Source organism: Sus scrofa, chromosome 13 (assembly GCF_000003025.6).
Source record: "Sus scrofa isolate TJ Tabasco breed Duroc chromosome 13, Sscrofa11.1, whole genome shotgun sequence".
Lineage (NCBI taxonomy): Eukaryota > Metazoa > Chordata > Mammalia > Artiodactyla > Suidae > Sus > Sus scrofa.
Window position 1 is genome coordinate 127,412,021 of NC_010455.5, and position 15,362 is coordinate 127,427,382.

Consider the following 15,362-nt stretch of genomic DNA (forward strand, 5'->3'; position numbering starts at 1 on the left):
GCTGACTCATTCCATGGCTTCTCCTCAGCTGAAGAAGTGCCCAAAAATTGCTGTGTGCAAAGTAATGACGAAGACGGTGTTGAAGCTAAAATGTCCTTGTCAAGCATTGTGCATAACAGGGCCCTGAAGAAAGCGACTCACACATCTGAGATGATCATTCTGTCCTCTGCCGGGGCGTTCTCAAAAAGAAATTGAAGTTTCAGATGGATTCTTTCTGCCTTGAAGGGAGAGGAAAATAACCCCAGACTAGAACCTTCTTCCATTTTGTGAGTTTCATGAGAGCATGGCCCGGCACCCAGTATTGGCTCCACTGAATTGTGCAACCCATGCTCAACAGCTCTCGGAGGAGAGAAGGGGAAATATGCCTTCGCGTATTAGCAGGAACATAAAAGGGGAGGCAAAGTTTAGATTTTACGAAAAAGCTAACTCTGTTCCTTCCATGAATGCAGTATTTTATTTTATTTTTTACTTTTTTTCTTTTTAGGGCCACACCAGTGGCATATGGAAGGTCCAGGGTTAGGGGTCGAATTGGAGTTGCAGCTGCAGGCTTACGCCACAGCCATGGCAATATGGAATCCTCAACCCACTGAGGGAGGCCAGGGATCAAACCCACATCCTCGCAGGCACTATGGAATCCTTAACCCACTGAGCCACATTGGAAACTCCGAGTGTGGTATTTTACATTAAATATGTCTGGGAGGGAGTTCCCATTGTGCCTCAGCAAAAAGAACCCAACTAAGTACTCGAGCAGACAGGGCTCGTATCCCGCATTGCTGTGACTGTGGTGTAGGCTGGCAGCTGCAGCTCCGGATGAACCTCTAGCCTGGGAACTTTCACATGCCGCAGGTGTGGCCCTAAAAAGACAAAAAAAAAAAAAAAAAAAAAAAAAAGGCCTGGGAGAAAACAACTTGGTGCTTTATTTTTTCCCTGCTGTTCCAAAGACTATCTTTCGGTCTCAAACACAGAGGATCCTCAGACCACAGCTCTGAGTTCTCTTCATTGCTGTCCATTTCTTCATCTGCAAATTAGGCATCATAATCTGTGCATGGAACACTCCTGGGATTCCTAGTGTGAGAGCCTGTTCTGTGTCATAAGCGTTCAATACAACAGTATGGGTGAAAATAACAGCCTTGTAAAACTGCAGGCGTTTTTACACCAATGATGATCATCAAGACAAGTGCAGTTCCCAGAGGGATCTAGAGGAAGAGTCCTAGACTTGGAGTCATAAAAACAGGGCTTTTTAGCCTGGGCTGCTTCAAGCACATACAGCATGGTTACATGAATTAGAAAAAGGCACCCCTTCAGGTCCATGGATTGATAAGTATCATTTTTGGCCAAAGAGAACAAGGCACCCCTTCCTCTAGTGGATGCTGCCCTGGGCCAGCATTCCTGTATAACAGCAGCCCTGGAGCTCGAATTCTGGAACTAAGAAATCATTCTTCCTACCTCTGAGTCTCAGTATCCTCCCAGACAGAAAGAGGGAATTGCATTGTACCTCCTTCAGCTCTAAAAATGACACAAAGTCCAATGAGCTTTCTGATCCTTCTACAAAAAAGAGCCCTTTATCACACAGACTGCAAGTTCTGAGCTCCGTCTCTTTAAAAGCATCTGATGACACTCCCTAACTATGTGAATGAAATTATGTATGGTTTGATGTGGGGCAGATTAAAACATAAATGCTTGAGTATAGACATGATGTTACAGGTGGAACACAACGTGGGTAGCCTGCCAAACAGGAAAAACGACTCCGTGTTTCAGTAATGGCAGAGGATGTGACTCTTAGCCTAAGCCCTCTATTGAGACCTCTGCTCACTGTCTCAGTGTGGCTGAAAGGCAGACTCAGAGCGGGCGTCCCAGCCTCTCCCCCACCCCCCACCATGGCCTCTCCCAGAGCACCCAGGAAGCAGGCACTGCAAGGATCCAAGGACTGTTGTCTTTGTTGATGCCTTGTTGCCAGAAAACAGAAATTAGATCCTTGGCCAGATCCTTCTATCAGCAAATCCGAGTGCCAGCAAACACTTCTCAGTGAGAGAGCAAACAAATAGCCACCTCCCTTTTCGAGGCTCAGGGATTTTCAGCCCTAAATTTAGGCTTCAAGTTTTAAAATCACGTAAACACATAATGAACCCATTCACGAGTCTCAAAAAGTAGGCACAAGTAAATTTGGTTGTATAAGTGAATATTTCTAAAATCATTTTTTGTTTTGTTTTGTTTTGTTTTTGTCTTCTTTGTTTTGTCTTCAGAGCAAGAGGGAAGGACTTGGAAACAATTACGACCAATTACGTCATTTTCAGAGAAGGAAACTAAAGCCCAGAAAGGGAAAGGGAGTTGCTCCAGGTCACACAGCAGAGTATATTTGATCAGGCTGGGTTTAGAATCGAATGCTCTTTCCACTCTCCCACGATGAAAACGCAACCAGAAGGTTGGGTGGAAAACAGATGGTACATAAAATCACTATGCCTCAATTTTTCAGTCTCAAAGGATGGATGCTCTTACCACCATCCAAGATCATAAATAGCAGAAAGTAAATGTGATTTTCATAAAATGTGCTTATCTGCTGCTTTTCTTAAGGGTTGTGACCTGTTCTATTTGCCCATCAGAGAGACAGGTGACCTCCCACAGGCTAGTGGAGCAGACACCCCTGGGCTAGAACAACTCTAGTCCCCGCCCCCTCTGAAACATAGTCTTTGCAGTATCTTCCTTAGAACTGGCACCAAGGACCAGGTGTTCTCTGGATGAACACACCTGTTTGCTAACCATCTGTTTCTTCAAAAATAATGCTCGAACCTTCCTTGCCGCCCCCGAGCACCTGCCAGTGAAACCAACTATGGCCCAGTGTTTCCCCTGGGTTATTCCCAAAGGTCCTGCAGGACCACAGAACCAATCCCTGGAGATAAAGCAAACATTTGGGAGAAGAAAAATAAATGCCGGGTATTAAAATAAAACTCCCTTTATTAAACAAATCAGATACAAGCACTCAAATCCACGAGCTGGAAAGCAGCAAAGAGGAGGGGCTGCCAAAATACACATCAATGGAGAGTGGGATCAATCAGAAATTCATTTTTCTTACTGAAGAAGAGAACACCGCTTCTCACCCATGGACCCCACTCTCAGGCAATGTGACAATGGGGCCCCAATTCATGTGGGAGTAAAGATTTTCTTCCCAAGTCATTGAATGAAGAAGCCAGTCTTGAGACGGGGGTTCTTGGGAAGGAACAGAATGGGATGAAGCTCCATTCTACTTCAACCCCCACACCACCTTTTTTTTTTTTTTTTTTTTTTTTGTCTCTTTGTCTTTTCTAGAGCCACACCCACGGCACATGGAGGGTCCCAGGCTAGGGGATCGAATCAGAGCTGTAGCCGCCGGCCTAAACCACAGCCACAGCAACGCAGGATCCAAGTCGCAACTGCAACGTACACCACAGATCACGGCAATGCCAGATCCTTAACCCACTGAGCAAGGCCAGGGATCGAACCCGCAAACTCCTGGTTCCTAGTCTGATTCCTTAACCACTGGGCCACGATGGGAACTCCCCCACACCACCTTTTTAAAGACACAACTCCCAGGGCCATCTTTTCTGGCGCACCATGGTGGGGAGGGGGGATGGAAGCTTCCAGTGTTAGGTGTTCTGTCCGCTGTAAATACTGGAATCGAAAGCACCACCCTTGCCCTGGAAAGGCCGAACCCCTCCGTCTTACGCAGTACTCATCACAGCAGTTCCTCCACAGAGCCTGGGGGCCCAAAGACCCCCACTTGATGCAGTTCCAATCTTGCCATGGACTCCCCAGAGTCAAACCCAGGGCTGCCAGCCCTGGGAGAGACCAGGACTAAACAACACAGGGCCAGAAAGGCCTTCGGAGTCCAAATCACATGCTATCTTTAGAAGTGGAGCACAGTTGTAGTTTGAACAAGAACAGGCTTATTCTTACTGCTTGAGCTTTAGGATCTGCAGCAAATGAACTGTATGTGTGTTGGGGGCAGTGGCGGCAGGGGCGGGCATTGTGACTGGGCTTTGAGAAATGACCTGACGAAAAACCAAGACAGATAGACTGAGTGAGGCAAAGCGAGGGTCTTTAAGAGCAGAAGGGAGATCTGGTGACTCTTATTAACCTGTTAACTTATACCACGGCTCTGTACAAAAATAAAAAAGGTTCTCATAAGATTAACAATTTAAATAAATAGCTGATAGGACACTCTCTCATTTTTTATAGCTCATCTTTGGGGTTGATATTCAGTTCATGCTTCCCTTGTTGTTCTTGATCCAGGATGGCGATCACTTCATCAGCCTGTATTCGCTCCTGAAAAAAGACAATTTTCACATTACTGTTGCAAGCGTGATAATCAGCCCCAGAGGCAGATGCTTCCCAAACACTTCCAGGCATCCTTCTGTACAAGGACTGGCCCTAAATCCAGCTAAGGACAGAACCTCATCTCCATTCCTGCTCGGGTGCTTCCCTCTTTTTTTTTTGCCTTTTCTAGGGCTGCACCCGCGGCATATGGAGGTTCCCAGGCTAGGGGTCGAATCAGAGCTGTAGCTGCTGGCGTACACCAGAGCCACAGCAATGAGGGATCCGAGCCTCACCTGCGACCTTCACCACAGCTCAGTGGGTTAAGGCAACACCGGATTCTTAACCGACTGAGCAAGGCCAGGGATCGAACCCGCAACCTCATGCTTCTTAGATTCGTTAACCACTGAGCCACGACGGGAACTCCCATGGGTGCCTTCTCTTGACTCTCCTACATCCTGAACAATTACTTTCCAAACAGTTCCCTCTTGTTGGGGCTCCCGAGTGGCTCAGTGGGTTAATGATCTGGCTTGTCTCTGCACAGGCCTGGGTTCGACCCCCAGCCCAGTGCAGTGGGTTAAGGATTTGGCGTGGCTGCAGCTGTGACACAGGCTGAAGCTCCGGTTTGGATTTGATCCCCGGCCCGGGAGCTTCCATATGCCGCAGGAGTGGCTGAAAAAGAAAAAAAATAATAATAATTTCCCTCTTGTCAAGAAGTCTTTTATATTCAACCACTGACTCCCTTTTCTACTGCGTGGTCGCACAAACATCTCCAACTCAGTCCTCCACTTCAGGGTTCAGGCTGAATTCCCCATTTTCTCCCCCAAAGACCTACTTCACTACTTTCCTTTTCTCAGTAAAGATCGTCCCTGCTCATCCATGTGCCCCCAAAACCTGACCGTGGTTTCTCGGATCTGATAAATCGCCTAGTCCTCTTTCTTCTGCCTCCTGTTTCTGCCCTTTCTTTTCAGTGCACGTTACCGTTGCCTTAGTTAAGCCAATGGCTCTCAGCCTCAGTAATGCTGACGTCTTGGACTAGATAACTCTCTGTGGGGGGGCCGTCCTGTGCCTCGTAGGATGTGTAGCAGCATCTTTGGCCTCTGCCTACTGCAGGTAGCCAACAGCATCCCCTCCCTGAAGTTGTGACAACCAAAAAGTTTCTAAATGTTGCCAAATGTGCCCTGGAGGCAGAATCGCTCCTGCTTGAGAACCACGGGTATACACTCTGCTATCTCTTAGCTCAGTTGCTGCTCACACCCCCCTCCCACCTGCTTCCGATGGGTCCTCTGCAGAGTAGTTATGCTGCGAGCCACTCGGGAAGTCCAGGATCCTCGCACTTGAATCGTGACCCCCCTCCCCATGAGCCCTCCCCTTTCCTGCTCACTGCTCACAGCCCTCCCAGGGGTTCCCACTGCTTGACCCTCCAGGACCAGCCTTTTGATGTGCGTACAAGGAGCTGCCTGACTTTGACCTTCCTTCTTCAGCTCTCCTCGTCTTGTCCTCCTACCTCACCTTACAATCCACCTTCCCGACCTTCCTCAAGGTCTCTGACAACAGCACTCTTGAGAAGATTTCCCTCCTCTCAGTGTAGGTTAAGTGCCCCTAGACTTTAAAGGATGCTTCCATTTTATGCTTCCTCTTACCCCCACACCAATGCCTCAACAGGCTCAGGTGGTCTACCTCCAAATGGCCCCTCTAAACTTCCACTCTTTCCCCCTTCTGTATTATGACTCTACAATGTGTTAGAGACAGTGATTTTTTCCTGTCCTATAACTCCTGGGACTGGGGAAGGTGGCGCGGAGGGGCAGAGGGGGGAAGGACAGGGACATAGCTTTTCCCCTACATTTAGAATGGAACTTATATTTCTCTTTTCTTTTTTTCTTTCTTTCTTTCTTTTTTTTTTTTCTGTCTTTTTGCCTTTTCTAGGGCTGCTTCCTGTGGCACATGGAGGTTCCCAGGCTAGGGGTCTAATTGGAGTTGTAGATGCTGGCCTACACCAAAGCCAAAGCAACTTGGAATCTGAGCGGCCCCTGTGACCTACACCACAGCTCACGGCAACGCGGGATCCCTAATCCACTGAGCAAGACCAGGGATGGAACCGCAACCTCATGGTTCTTAGCTGGATTCATTAATCACTGCTCCATGATGGGAACCCCGGGTTTGTATTTCTTGATCAGCTTGTCAAGTCTAATCACTGCCTGCTCTGTGTCAGCTTTTCAGACCATTCACCACCTTGCATACCATGTTCTAGCCTCTCTGGCTTTTTTGTTTCTTGACCACTCTGAGCTCCTTCTTGTCTCTGGACCTTCACGACCTCTTCTCTCCCTGGAATAGTCCTCCCAAGACCTTTATCACAGTTGGCTTTTTCTTGTCACTTGTCTGAGGGGTCTCACAGTTCACCACCTCCTCTCTTTTCTTTTTCTTTTTTTTTTTTTTTTTTAACAGCTGCACCTGCAGCATATGGAAGTTCCCAGGCTAGGGAATGAATCAGAGCTGCAACTGTCAGCCACAGCCACAGCTCTATAGCAACACCAGATCTGAGCCACCTCTGTGACCTACATCACAGCTTATAGAAATGCTGGATCCTTAACCCACTGAGTAAGGCCAGGGACCCAACACTACGTTGGGTGTTTGGGTTTTTTTTTTTTTTTTTTTTTTTTTTTTGCTTTTTTAGGCCCGCACCCATGGCATATGGAGGTTCCCAGGCTAGGGGTCGAATAAGAGCTGTAGCCGCTGGCCTACGCCATAGCCAAAGCAACAACATATCTGAGCCAAGTCTACAACCTATACCATAGCTCATAGCAATGCCAGATCCTTATCCCACTGAGGGAGGCCAAGGATTGAACCTGTGTCCTCATAGATGCTAATCAGACTCGTTAACTGCTGAGCCACGACAGGAACTCTGTGGGTTCTTAACCCACTGAACCATAATGGAAACTCCAATCCCTCATTTTTACTTTCCAATCAATTGCCTTGTTCCTTTTTCCAGACATCATTTCTCACAATCTGAAAATCCCTCAAATCTTTTGTTGTCTTTTTCTACTAGATGAAAGCAAGGAATCTTGTCTTTTGGGGTCACTGCTGTATTTCCTGTGCCCAGAAAAGTTACTGATAGTTGGCAAGAGCTGTATTATAGTTGATGAATAAACGCATAAGGGGGCAAAGGGTTTTCTCTGTCTAAAATGTCTCTGCCTAAAGAAATCACGCTCATCCTTTAAGGCTCAGGTCAAATGCCATCTCCTCAGTGAAGCCTTTCGGGTTTCCTCTTTCTATGCTCTAAACACCACACATTGTTGACACTAATCATAATTCTTACCAAGATCTGACTTGTGTTTTAATCACTCAGACCCCTGTATTATCTCTTCACTTTGACTTCAAGTTCCTTGAAAATAAAGGTTATGTCTTACCTCGTTTGTACTTCCTATAAGTAGTCCCTAGCACAATGCCCAGCATAGTAAATTATTAAAAAGAACTATTTTATGATGTGCAAACAAAGCCTCTTTTAGTCAAAAGCTTGTAATTGAGCATTATGTTGACCCAAAGGCGCCCAAAAGGATCAAATACGCTCAATAACAAAACTAAATTGTTGTCATGATGTCCAAGTGTGATTACTACTGTGTGAATATGGGGAAAACATTTTACTGATTAGGAAACGGATAAAATGATCAAATCTGACCGCACAAGAGACTGTTGCTCTGAAAGGAAAGAAGTTCAAGAGTTACAAGTCTCTGCACAAGGAACTGAAGTTTCTAACATTGGGTGTCCTTAAGAGTTTATGATGCTACATCCTCCTTGAGAATTGAATGTCTTTAAAGCCATTTGTAAGGAGCATGAGAGTCGGCCAGCTTTGATGATGTCCTGATAGGCAGACTTTCTTTGCTCAGGGATTCAACCTGATCAGGGTCTCTCAAACTTTGTTGCACACTGGAGTCACTTTGGGAGCTTTCAAAGCTTCTGATACCCAGGTTACACCCAAAGTCAATTAACCCAGAACTTCCAAGGTGGGGAACCAGATGTCAGTAATCTGTAAAGATCCCCAGGTGATTCCAGCGTGGAGTAGAGTCTGGGAATCAAGTCATGGGCAAACTTTCCTGATAGTTGCCGAAGAGGTTCTGGTCATTTTCTTCTGTGACCACTAGATGTCGCCACAGCTCAAAGATGGGAGAAGTTTTCTGATACTTTCCAGGTTAGGAAGGAGAAAAGAGAAGACTTTGTGTTAGCTGATGTTGATAGAAATAATATCTTGGGAGACAGGGCTGAGACACTGATAAAATAGGTTAAATGTTTGTTGAACACTGAAAAAAAAAAAAGCGAGGCAATTTTGTCAGCAACGTGTAATCTCCATGGCATACTCATGTACCCAGATTCCTTAGTCCAAAAGGAGTGAGGCTGGCCTTTGGGAAGTGGAGATGTACAAGGAGAGAGAGGGTGGAGAGAGATTATAGATGAAGGAGACTGATCAGTCCCCTGTGAAGTTTTCACAACTCTGTGTGCTCTGCTTCTTCCGTCAGGACCTTTCTTTTCTCCTTCTGTGCCTGGCCATCGTCTTCTGCTCTTTTAGAATGGTGCTTATGTGAGAAAGTCTTCCTTGACAGTCCCTACAAATGCAATCTGCTGTCTTCTCGCCATCATTTCCTTGTCAGCTTCTCCAGCCTCCACTTGGTCAAGGCTACGTTTTGTTCATCCTTATACACCCAGGGTCTACCTAGCGGAATTTTCCAGACACAGAATAGGCTTTCTGTAAACATTTGTGGAATATATGAAAGAAGGCTTAGGGAATGTGGCCTAACAACTGTGTGAGTTAATGCTGGATGGCAAAAAGTATATGAGAAGGAGAAATTCTTTTTAAGCAGTTTCTGATGCAATTGGATTCAGTGGAGGGACCTACAGAGGGAAATTGGTTAGAATGCCATTTTAAAGGCTAGAATTTCACAGCTTCAATAAGACGCAGCGCTGGAGGAGACTTTGAAGTCAGCTGGTTCAGCCCTGGCCATGAAGTTTCAGGTTCAGGCTCGGCATCCATGTCAAGCAGTTGCTAAGGCCTTGACTGGAGCCATCCAGTGATGAGAAACTCAATACTTTCAAAGGAGACAACTCCACCAGGTAATGGTGATGGTCTGAAAGTTATTCCTTATGTTGAGCCTAGACTTTCCTCCCAGGGGCTTGTGTCCATAGGTCTTTGTTTTCTTTGTAGGGCCACACCCATGGCATAGGGAAGTTCCCAGGCTAGGGGTAGAATAGGATTTGCAGCTGCTGGCCTGTGCCACAGCCCCAGCGATGCCAGATCTGAGCCACATCTGTGACAATGCTGGATCCTTGCCGACTGAGAGAGGCCAGGTATCGAACCTGCATCCTCATGGAGTCCACATCAGGTTCTTAACCTGCTGAGCTATGACAGGAACTCTTTATCCATACATTTTAATTAGTCCCTCTGCAACATGCCAGGCAGACTCTATAACCTCTGCCCAGCAGCCTCCAAAAGGATGAGACCATGGTCTCTTATCCAGGCTAAGTACCCTTAGCTACTTTCAATACAATAGTAACTTCCAATACTTAATATTTAATTTAAATAGCAAATGACAAACTTTCACGTCCCCTCACCCTCTTCTGCAAATGTTTCATAAGTTATTCAGTGCACATTTTAAGGATTTGCTGAAAAAACAAATCAGTCTTCCTGGTGACCAGTAGAAAGTGGTTCCTCTTTACTGATGTTATAATTAATAAACTCAAGACTAATTAGAGACTCTCGAATAGTGCTGAGATGTCTATTTCTGCAGACATTCACTTATTAGCACCTGTATATTAATAGCAGCACTATTCACAATAGCCAAGACATAGAAACAACCGAAATGTCCACTGGCAGATGAATGGATTAAGATGACGTGGTACATACACACAATGGAATACTACTCAGCCATAAAAAAAGAATGAAATAATGCCATCTGCAGCAACATGGATGCAACTAGAGATTCTCATATTAAGTAAAGTGAGTTGGAAAGAGAAATGCCGTTTGATATCACTTATATGTAGAATCTAAAATATGGCACAAATGAACCTATCTACAGAACAGAAACACACTCACGTCTAGACATAGAGAATGGATTTGTAGCTGCCAAGGGGGGAAAGGAAGGGAGTAGGATGAGCAGGGAGTTTAGGGTTAATAGACGCAAACTTTTATGTATAGAATGGATGGGCAATGAGGTCCCACTGTATAGCACAGGGAACTGTGTCCCATCCCTTGGGATAAAACATGAAGGGGGGTGGTATGAGAAAAAGAACAACTATATATATATTTATGACTGGGTCACTTTGCTGCACAGCAGAAATTGGCACAACATTGTAAATCAAGTATAATAAAAAATATAATTTTTTGATTAAGAACTGCATTCAGAGTCCCTCTTCTTCCCCTCAGACTCATACTACAAACATAGGATTGTAATTTCTAGGTCATGGATCTGATTAAGAAAATTCATTCTTGCTTAGAAAACAAAGCCAGTGTTGGGAACCAGAGAGAGAGAATTCTGCAAAAAGTGCCCTCCCCCCACAATTTTCTCTAAGATCCTTGAAGAGTTATGGGTCGGCTAAAAGGATTTTTCAGATCAGTCAGTTCATGAAGCAGGGTGTCTCATTGGCCTTCTGGGTGGGTCAGAAACTCACCAATTCTCTATAAAGTGGGTCCAAGGTAAACCACAGAGCCACAGCACACCTCTGGCCCTTGGTGACTGCTTTCACCCCATGCGGGTTCTCTCCTCCAGATGAGAAGCTGATCATACGTCCACACTTTGGTTTTATAGAAGCCTGAGAAAGAAAGTGAAAATTAAACTCCCAATTCCTGTATTGGGAACATTTCTACAACCTTCCCCATCCTTTTACTGAATTATTTGGGTCAAGTTTTTGTTTTTTTTTTTTGTCTTTTTGCCTTTTCTAGGGCCGATTCCTACGGCATATGGAGGTTGCCATGTAGCCATGGGCCTACGCCAGAGCCACAGCAATGCGGGATCCGAGCCGCATCTGCAACCTACACACAGCTCACGGCAATGCCAGATCCTTAACCCACTGAACGAGGCCAGGGATTGAACCAGCAACCTCATGGTTCCCAGTTGGATTCTCTAACCACTGTGCCACGAAGGGAACTCCTTGGGTCAAGTTTTGAATCAAAGAATAATGGGATCCTGAGGTTGAAGAAAACATAGCTTGTTTCAATTCATCGTCTGCAAAACGAAGAAAAGGTCAAAGTAATACCTAATTCAGAAAACATGCCGTAAAATTGGGTGGTGATGATCATTGTACAACTATAAATGTTATAACAGTCATTTAGCTAAAAAATAAAAACAAAAGACCAAAAAAAAAAGAAAACAAAGTTATCAGGTAGAATGGTTGGCACAGTCCATGGTGTATGGTAATTGCTCAATACGTGCTGTGTTGGTGGCTGGCCAACTCCACAAAGCAAAGGCTCCCTCTTTCAATTCACTTCTCTAATTTTAGCACTTGCACAGCTTCTGGCCTAAGTAGATGTACACTTAACATTTGTGGAATGACAAAAATAAATGAAGAGGACAATCTGGGTGCTGCTAAGTTCTTATAATTGATCTGCGTATTGGTTCCATGGGTGTACCCTTTCTAATTCCTTAGTTGTAAACTTATGGTTTGTGAACTTTTAATAATACAAAGATTTTAAAGAGTCAAGTCTCATCTCGTGTGATACTTTAATTCATCAACCGAGGCTTAAATACCTCTGCTGATGAGGACACAACACGCCTTCAGGTGACCTGTTCCATGGCTTCCAGGGGCTCTGAAAGGATCAGCACAGTCTTTTCAAGCTAGCATATGGCTTGAGGGGGGAGCTGTCCACTAAGGGTTCCGTAGGACAGGAGAGAAAGGAAAAGAGGCACTGCAGGGGACCCTGAACCACGCATTTGATCCAACAAGCAGGCTCTCCAAATTGAGTGAGCTGAAGCAACGGAATATTAGGGGCTTTGCCTCCATGTTTAAAGAAGTGTCTGGTGCAAGTGGAGTTCATTTTTCTTGCTTGCAAAACACAGAAAGCTGACTCATTCCACAGTAGAGCTTAGAAAAGTAAAATAAAGGAAGAATGTGATACTAATCACTCTATTTGATAACACGAGCCCATTCTAACTAGCTATGATCTGAACTGACCTGAGTTGATAGATGCTAATTAGCAGAATTCTGGGTTTCCTTTACCATAAAATGGAATGGCAACATTTTTTTTTTTCCCCACTGCTATCTTCAAGAGGAATATTTGGAAAATTATCTGAAGTCTTTGGATCCTACCTAACATAGGTGCTCCCAGATTAGGTCCAACCTGTGGAAGCTCAAAGGAAGGTGGAGGAGTCAAAAAGCCTGAGACCAGAGTTCCCCTTGTGGCACAGAGGAAATGAATCCGACTAGGAATCATGATGCTGCGGGTTTGATCCCTGGCCTTGCTCAGTGGGTTAAGGATCCGGCGTTGCCGTGAGCTGTGGTGCAGAAGCAGCTTAGATCTGGCATTGATGTGGCTGTGGCGTAGGCCAGCAGCTGTAGCTCCGCTTATACCCCTAGCCTGGGAATCTCCATATGCCACAGGTACAGCCCTAAAGAGACAAAAAAAAAAAAAAAGCCTGAAAGCCTGAGACCAAGGGATGTGTGTGTGGGGGGGAGTGTGTGTGTATTAAAGGAAGTCACTTTCTGGTTACTCTTCTACTCACAATAATTGAGGAGTGATCTGTCTTTGCTAGAAAGAGTTGCCTTTCTTAAGCAGCTTCATCAAAGTGACTTTCTGTCAGTCTAGAGTTTCCTAGTTACTGGTACCCTCAGAATTAATCAGATTTCATGTTTATGGTTTGTTTATTTGTTTTTTGTTTTGTTTTGTTTTGTTTTTGCTTTTCAGGGCCACACCTGCGGCACATGGAGGTTCCCAGGCTAGGGGTTGAGTCGGAGCTACACCTGCTGGCCTCTGCCACAGACACAGCAATGTGGGATCCCAGCTGCATCTTCGACCTACACCACAGCTCATGGAATGCCAGATCCCTAACTCACTGAGCGAGATCAGGGATTGAACCCACATCCTCATGGTTCCTAGTTGGACTCATTTCTGCTGCGCCACAACAGGAACTCCCATGTTTTATGTTTCTGGAGGAGGAATTTGTGGTGCATTTCCACATAAAAACAGCAAAATAACTGACATTCGAAGCATATGAAGCAGGGCAGGAAGACCTTCCTATACACATGCCTTTAGGATTAGTTTTGGGTTTTCTGAGCTGCTCGTTTCCCGGGTGCTGGTCAGGACCCATTCACCCACATGTGAGTGGATTGCTATTGCTTCAATGTGATTACAGAGTCTTGGCATCAACATGTTATAATACTAAAGAAAGGGTGTAGGGACAATTTAGTGCTTTCTCTCTGATGGATCAGAAAGAATTGAAAGTATTTTTAGACATGAAGAACTTTGGGAGAGTTTAGGAAATTGCTTGAAGTGGTTGGGATTCACTATAGGCATGTGGGTTCACAGAGGGATAATCTTATCAAATGGACAGCATCGCCTCTTATATATCAGGTACGAGGAGGAATGACCAGCCTCCATGATGACATTACTTCTACAGGAAAATATGTTCTGAAGTTTAGATAAGTGATGGTAAATATAGTTTTGGAGCAAAACTCCACTGACTTTAGTTTTTCATGAAGCATATGCAATTCATTAAATTTTATCTTTTTCGAACTTGCACTGAGAAACCAAAATTCCTTAATACCCATGTTTCACAAACATGCTGCTGTTGAAAAAAATCCATGTCTCTTCCAAGTATGATAAAGGAAAATTCCTTTTACTTTCCATTTAGCCGATGATTAAAGTCATAGATGGCTCTGTGCTGTACTCGTCTTGAATATAAACAGAAATCTTCAGCCTCAGTTCAAAAGTTACACGATTACCAGATTTTTCCTAAGTAAAGAACTTAAGAGACTTTTCTTCCTTGTGTATTCCCAAAGGTGGGTCATGTCCCTGATTCATTTGTCTTTCAGAGTCAAAGGAGGAATGCTGAAAAGGAAGACTACCAATTTCTCTTTGTTATCGGCACTGGTTACCTAAGAATTTCAATTATCTACAAAATACCCCCAAACTCCACCACATGCATTAATGTGAAGTAGAAATGATTTTGGAAAATAAATCTCTCAAATTGAAACTACTGCATTAAAACAGGTGAGGAGTTCCTGTGGTGGCTCAGCAGTGACAAACCAGACTAGTATTCATGAGGATGTGGGTTCTATCCCTGGCCTCGCTCAGTGGGTTAAGGATCCAGCGTTGCCATGAACAGAGCTTGCAGAGGCAGTTGGATCTGGCATTGCTGTGGCTGTGGCTGTGGCATTGGCTGGCAGCTACAGCTTCAATTCGACCTCTAGCCTGGGAACTTCTTTTAGGTGCGGCCCCAAAAACCTCTTACTTTTTGGGAGGTGTTAGTGGTTAGATTCAGTACTTTCTAATATAGTTACACCTTTGTATAAAAAGTATAAATCTCTTAAAGAGAAGTGGTATCTGCTTTCACATCTTTAAAAAGCGGAATTACAGTTTACTTGCATTCAACAATTAATGAATTAGTGGTTCATACACAGTTTTCCAGGCTTGCTTCCTTTCAAACATTGAGCATTTCCAAACATGGCCACTAGATGGAGTAAAAGAAAAGAAATCTTTTCAACCACCTGTGATTTTTCCAACTGTATGAGCTGCAAGCATTTTTGACCTCAGTTAGCAGAGCTCAGAAATCAAATGCTTCCTGCACAGAGGCATTTCAAAAGTTGATAATATTGAACTAGGATTTAAACTCCAGCCTGGATCATCAGTCCTAATTTAATTTCTCAGATGATGGAGCATCAAATACTCCCAAGTTAAAATTTAAGCTTTTTACAAAAAAGTGTGAGGCTAAATATACTATATATTAAATTGTACAAAATATTTTTCTTAATTATATCAATATTTCTGGACAATTTTAACCAGAATACCCATAGATATCTCCCTTTAAATGCAGTAATATATAGTTTTTCATATTACCTGCTTACCTCCCAGTAGTATGCCATGAATAAGACTG

General features: G+C 44.4%; 1 protein-coding gene across 1 annotated transcript in view; it reads right to left on the reverse strand.

Annotated features, from left to right (window-relative positions):
* P3H2 (prolyl 3-hydroxylase 2) overlaps nt 2,935-15,362 on the reverse strand; it is a 157,211-nt gene continuing 144,783 nt past the window's right edge. The window contains exons 14-15 of the mRNA XM_021070049.1: nt 10,945-11,085; nt 2,935-4,299 (exon numbers count right to left, since the gene is read on the reverse strand). Of these exons, the coding sequence (XP_020925708.1) occupies nt 4,207-4,299; nt 10,945-11,085 (234 nt within the window). The 3' untranslated portion in view covers nt 2,935-4,206. The remainder of the gene's footprint in view (nt 4,300-10,944; nt 11,086-15,362) is intronic.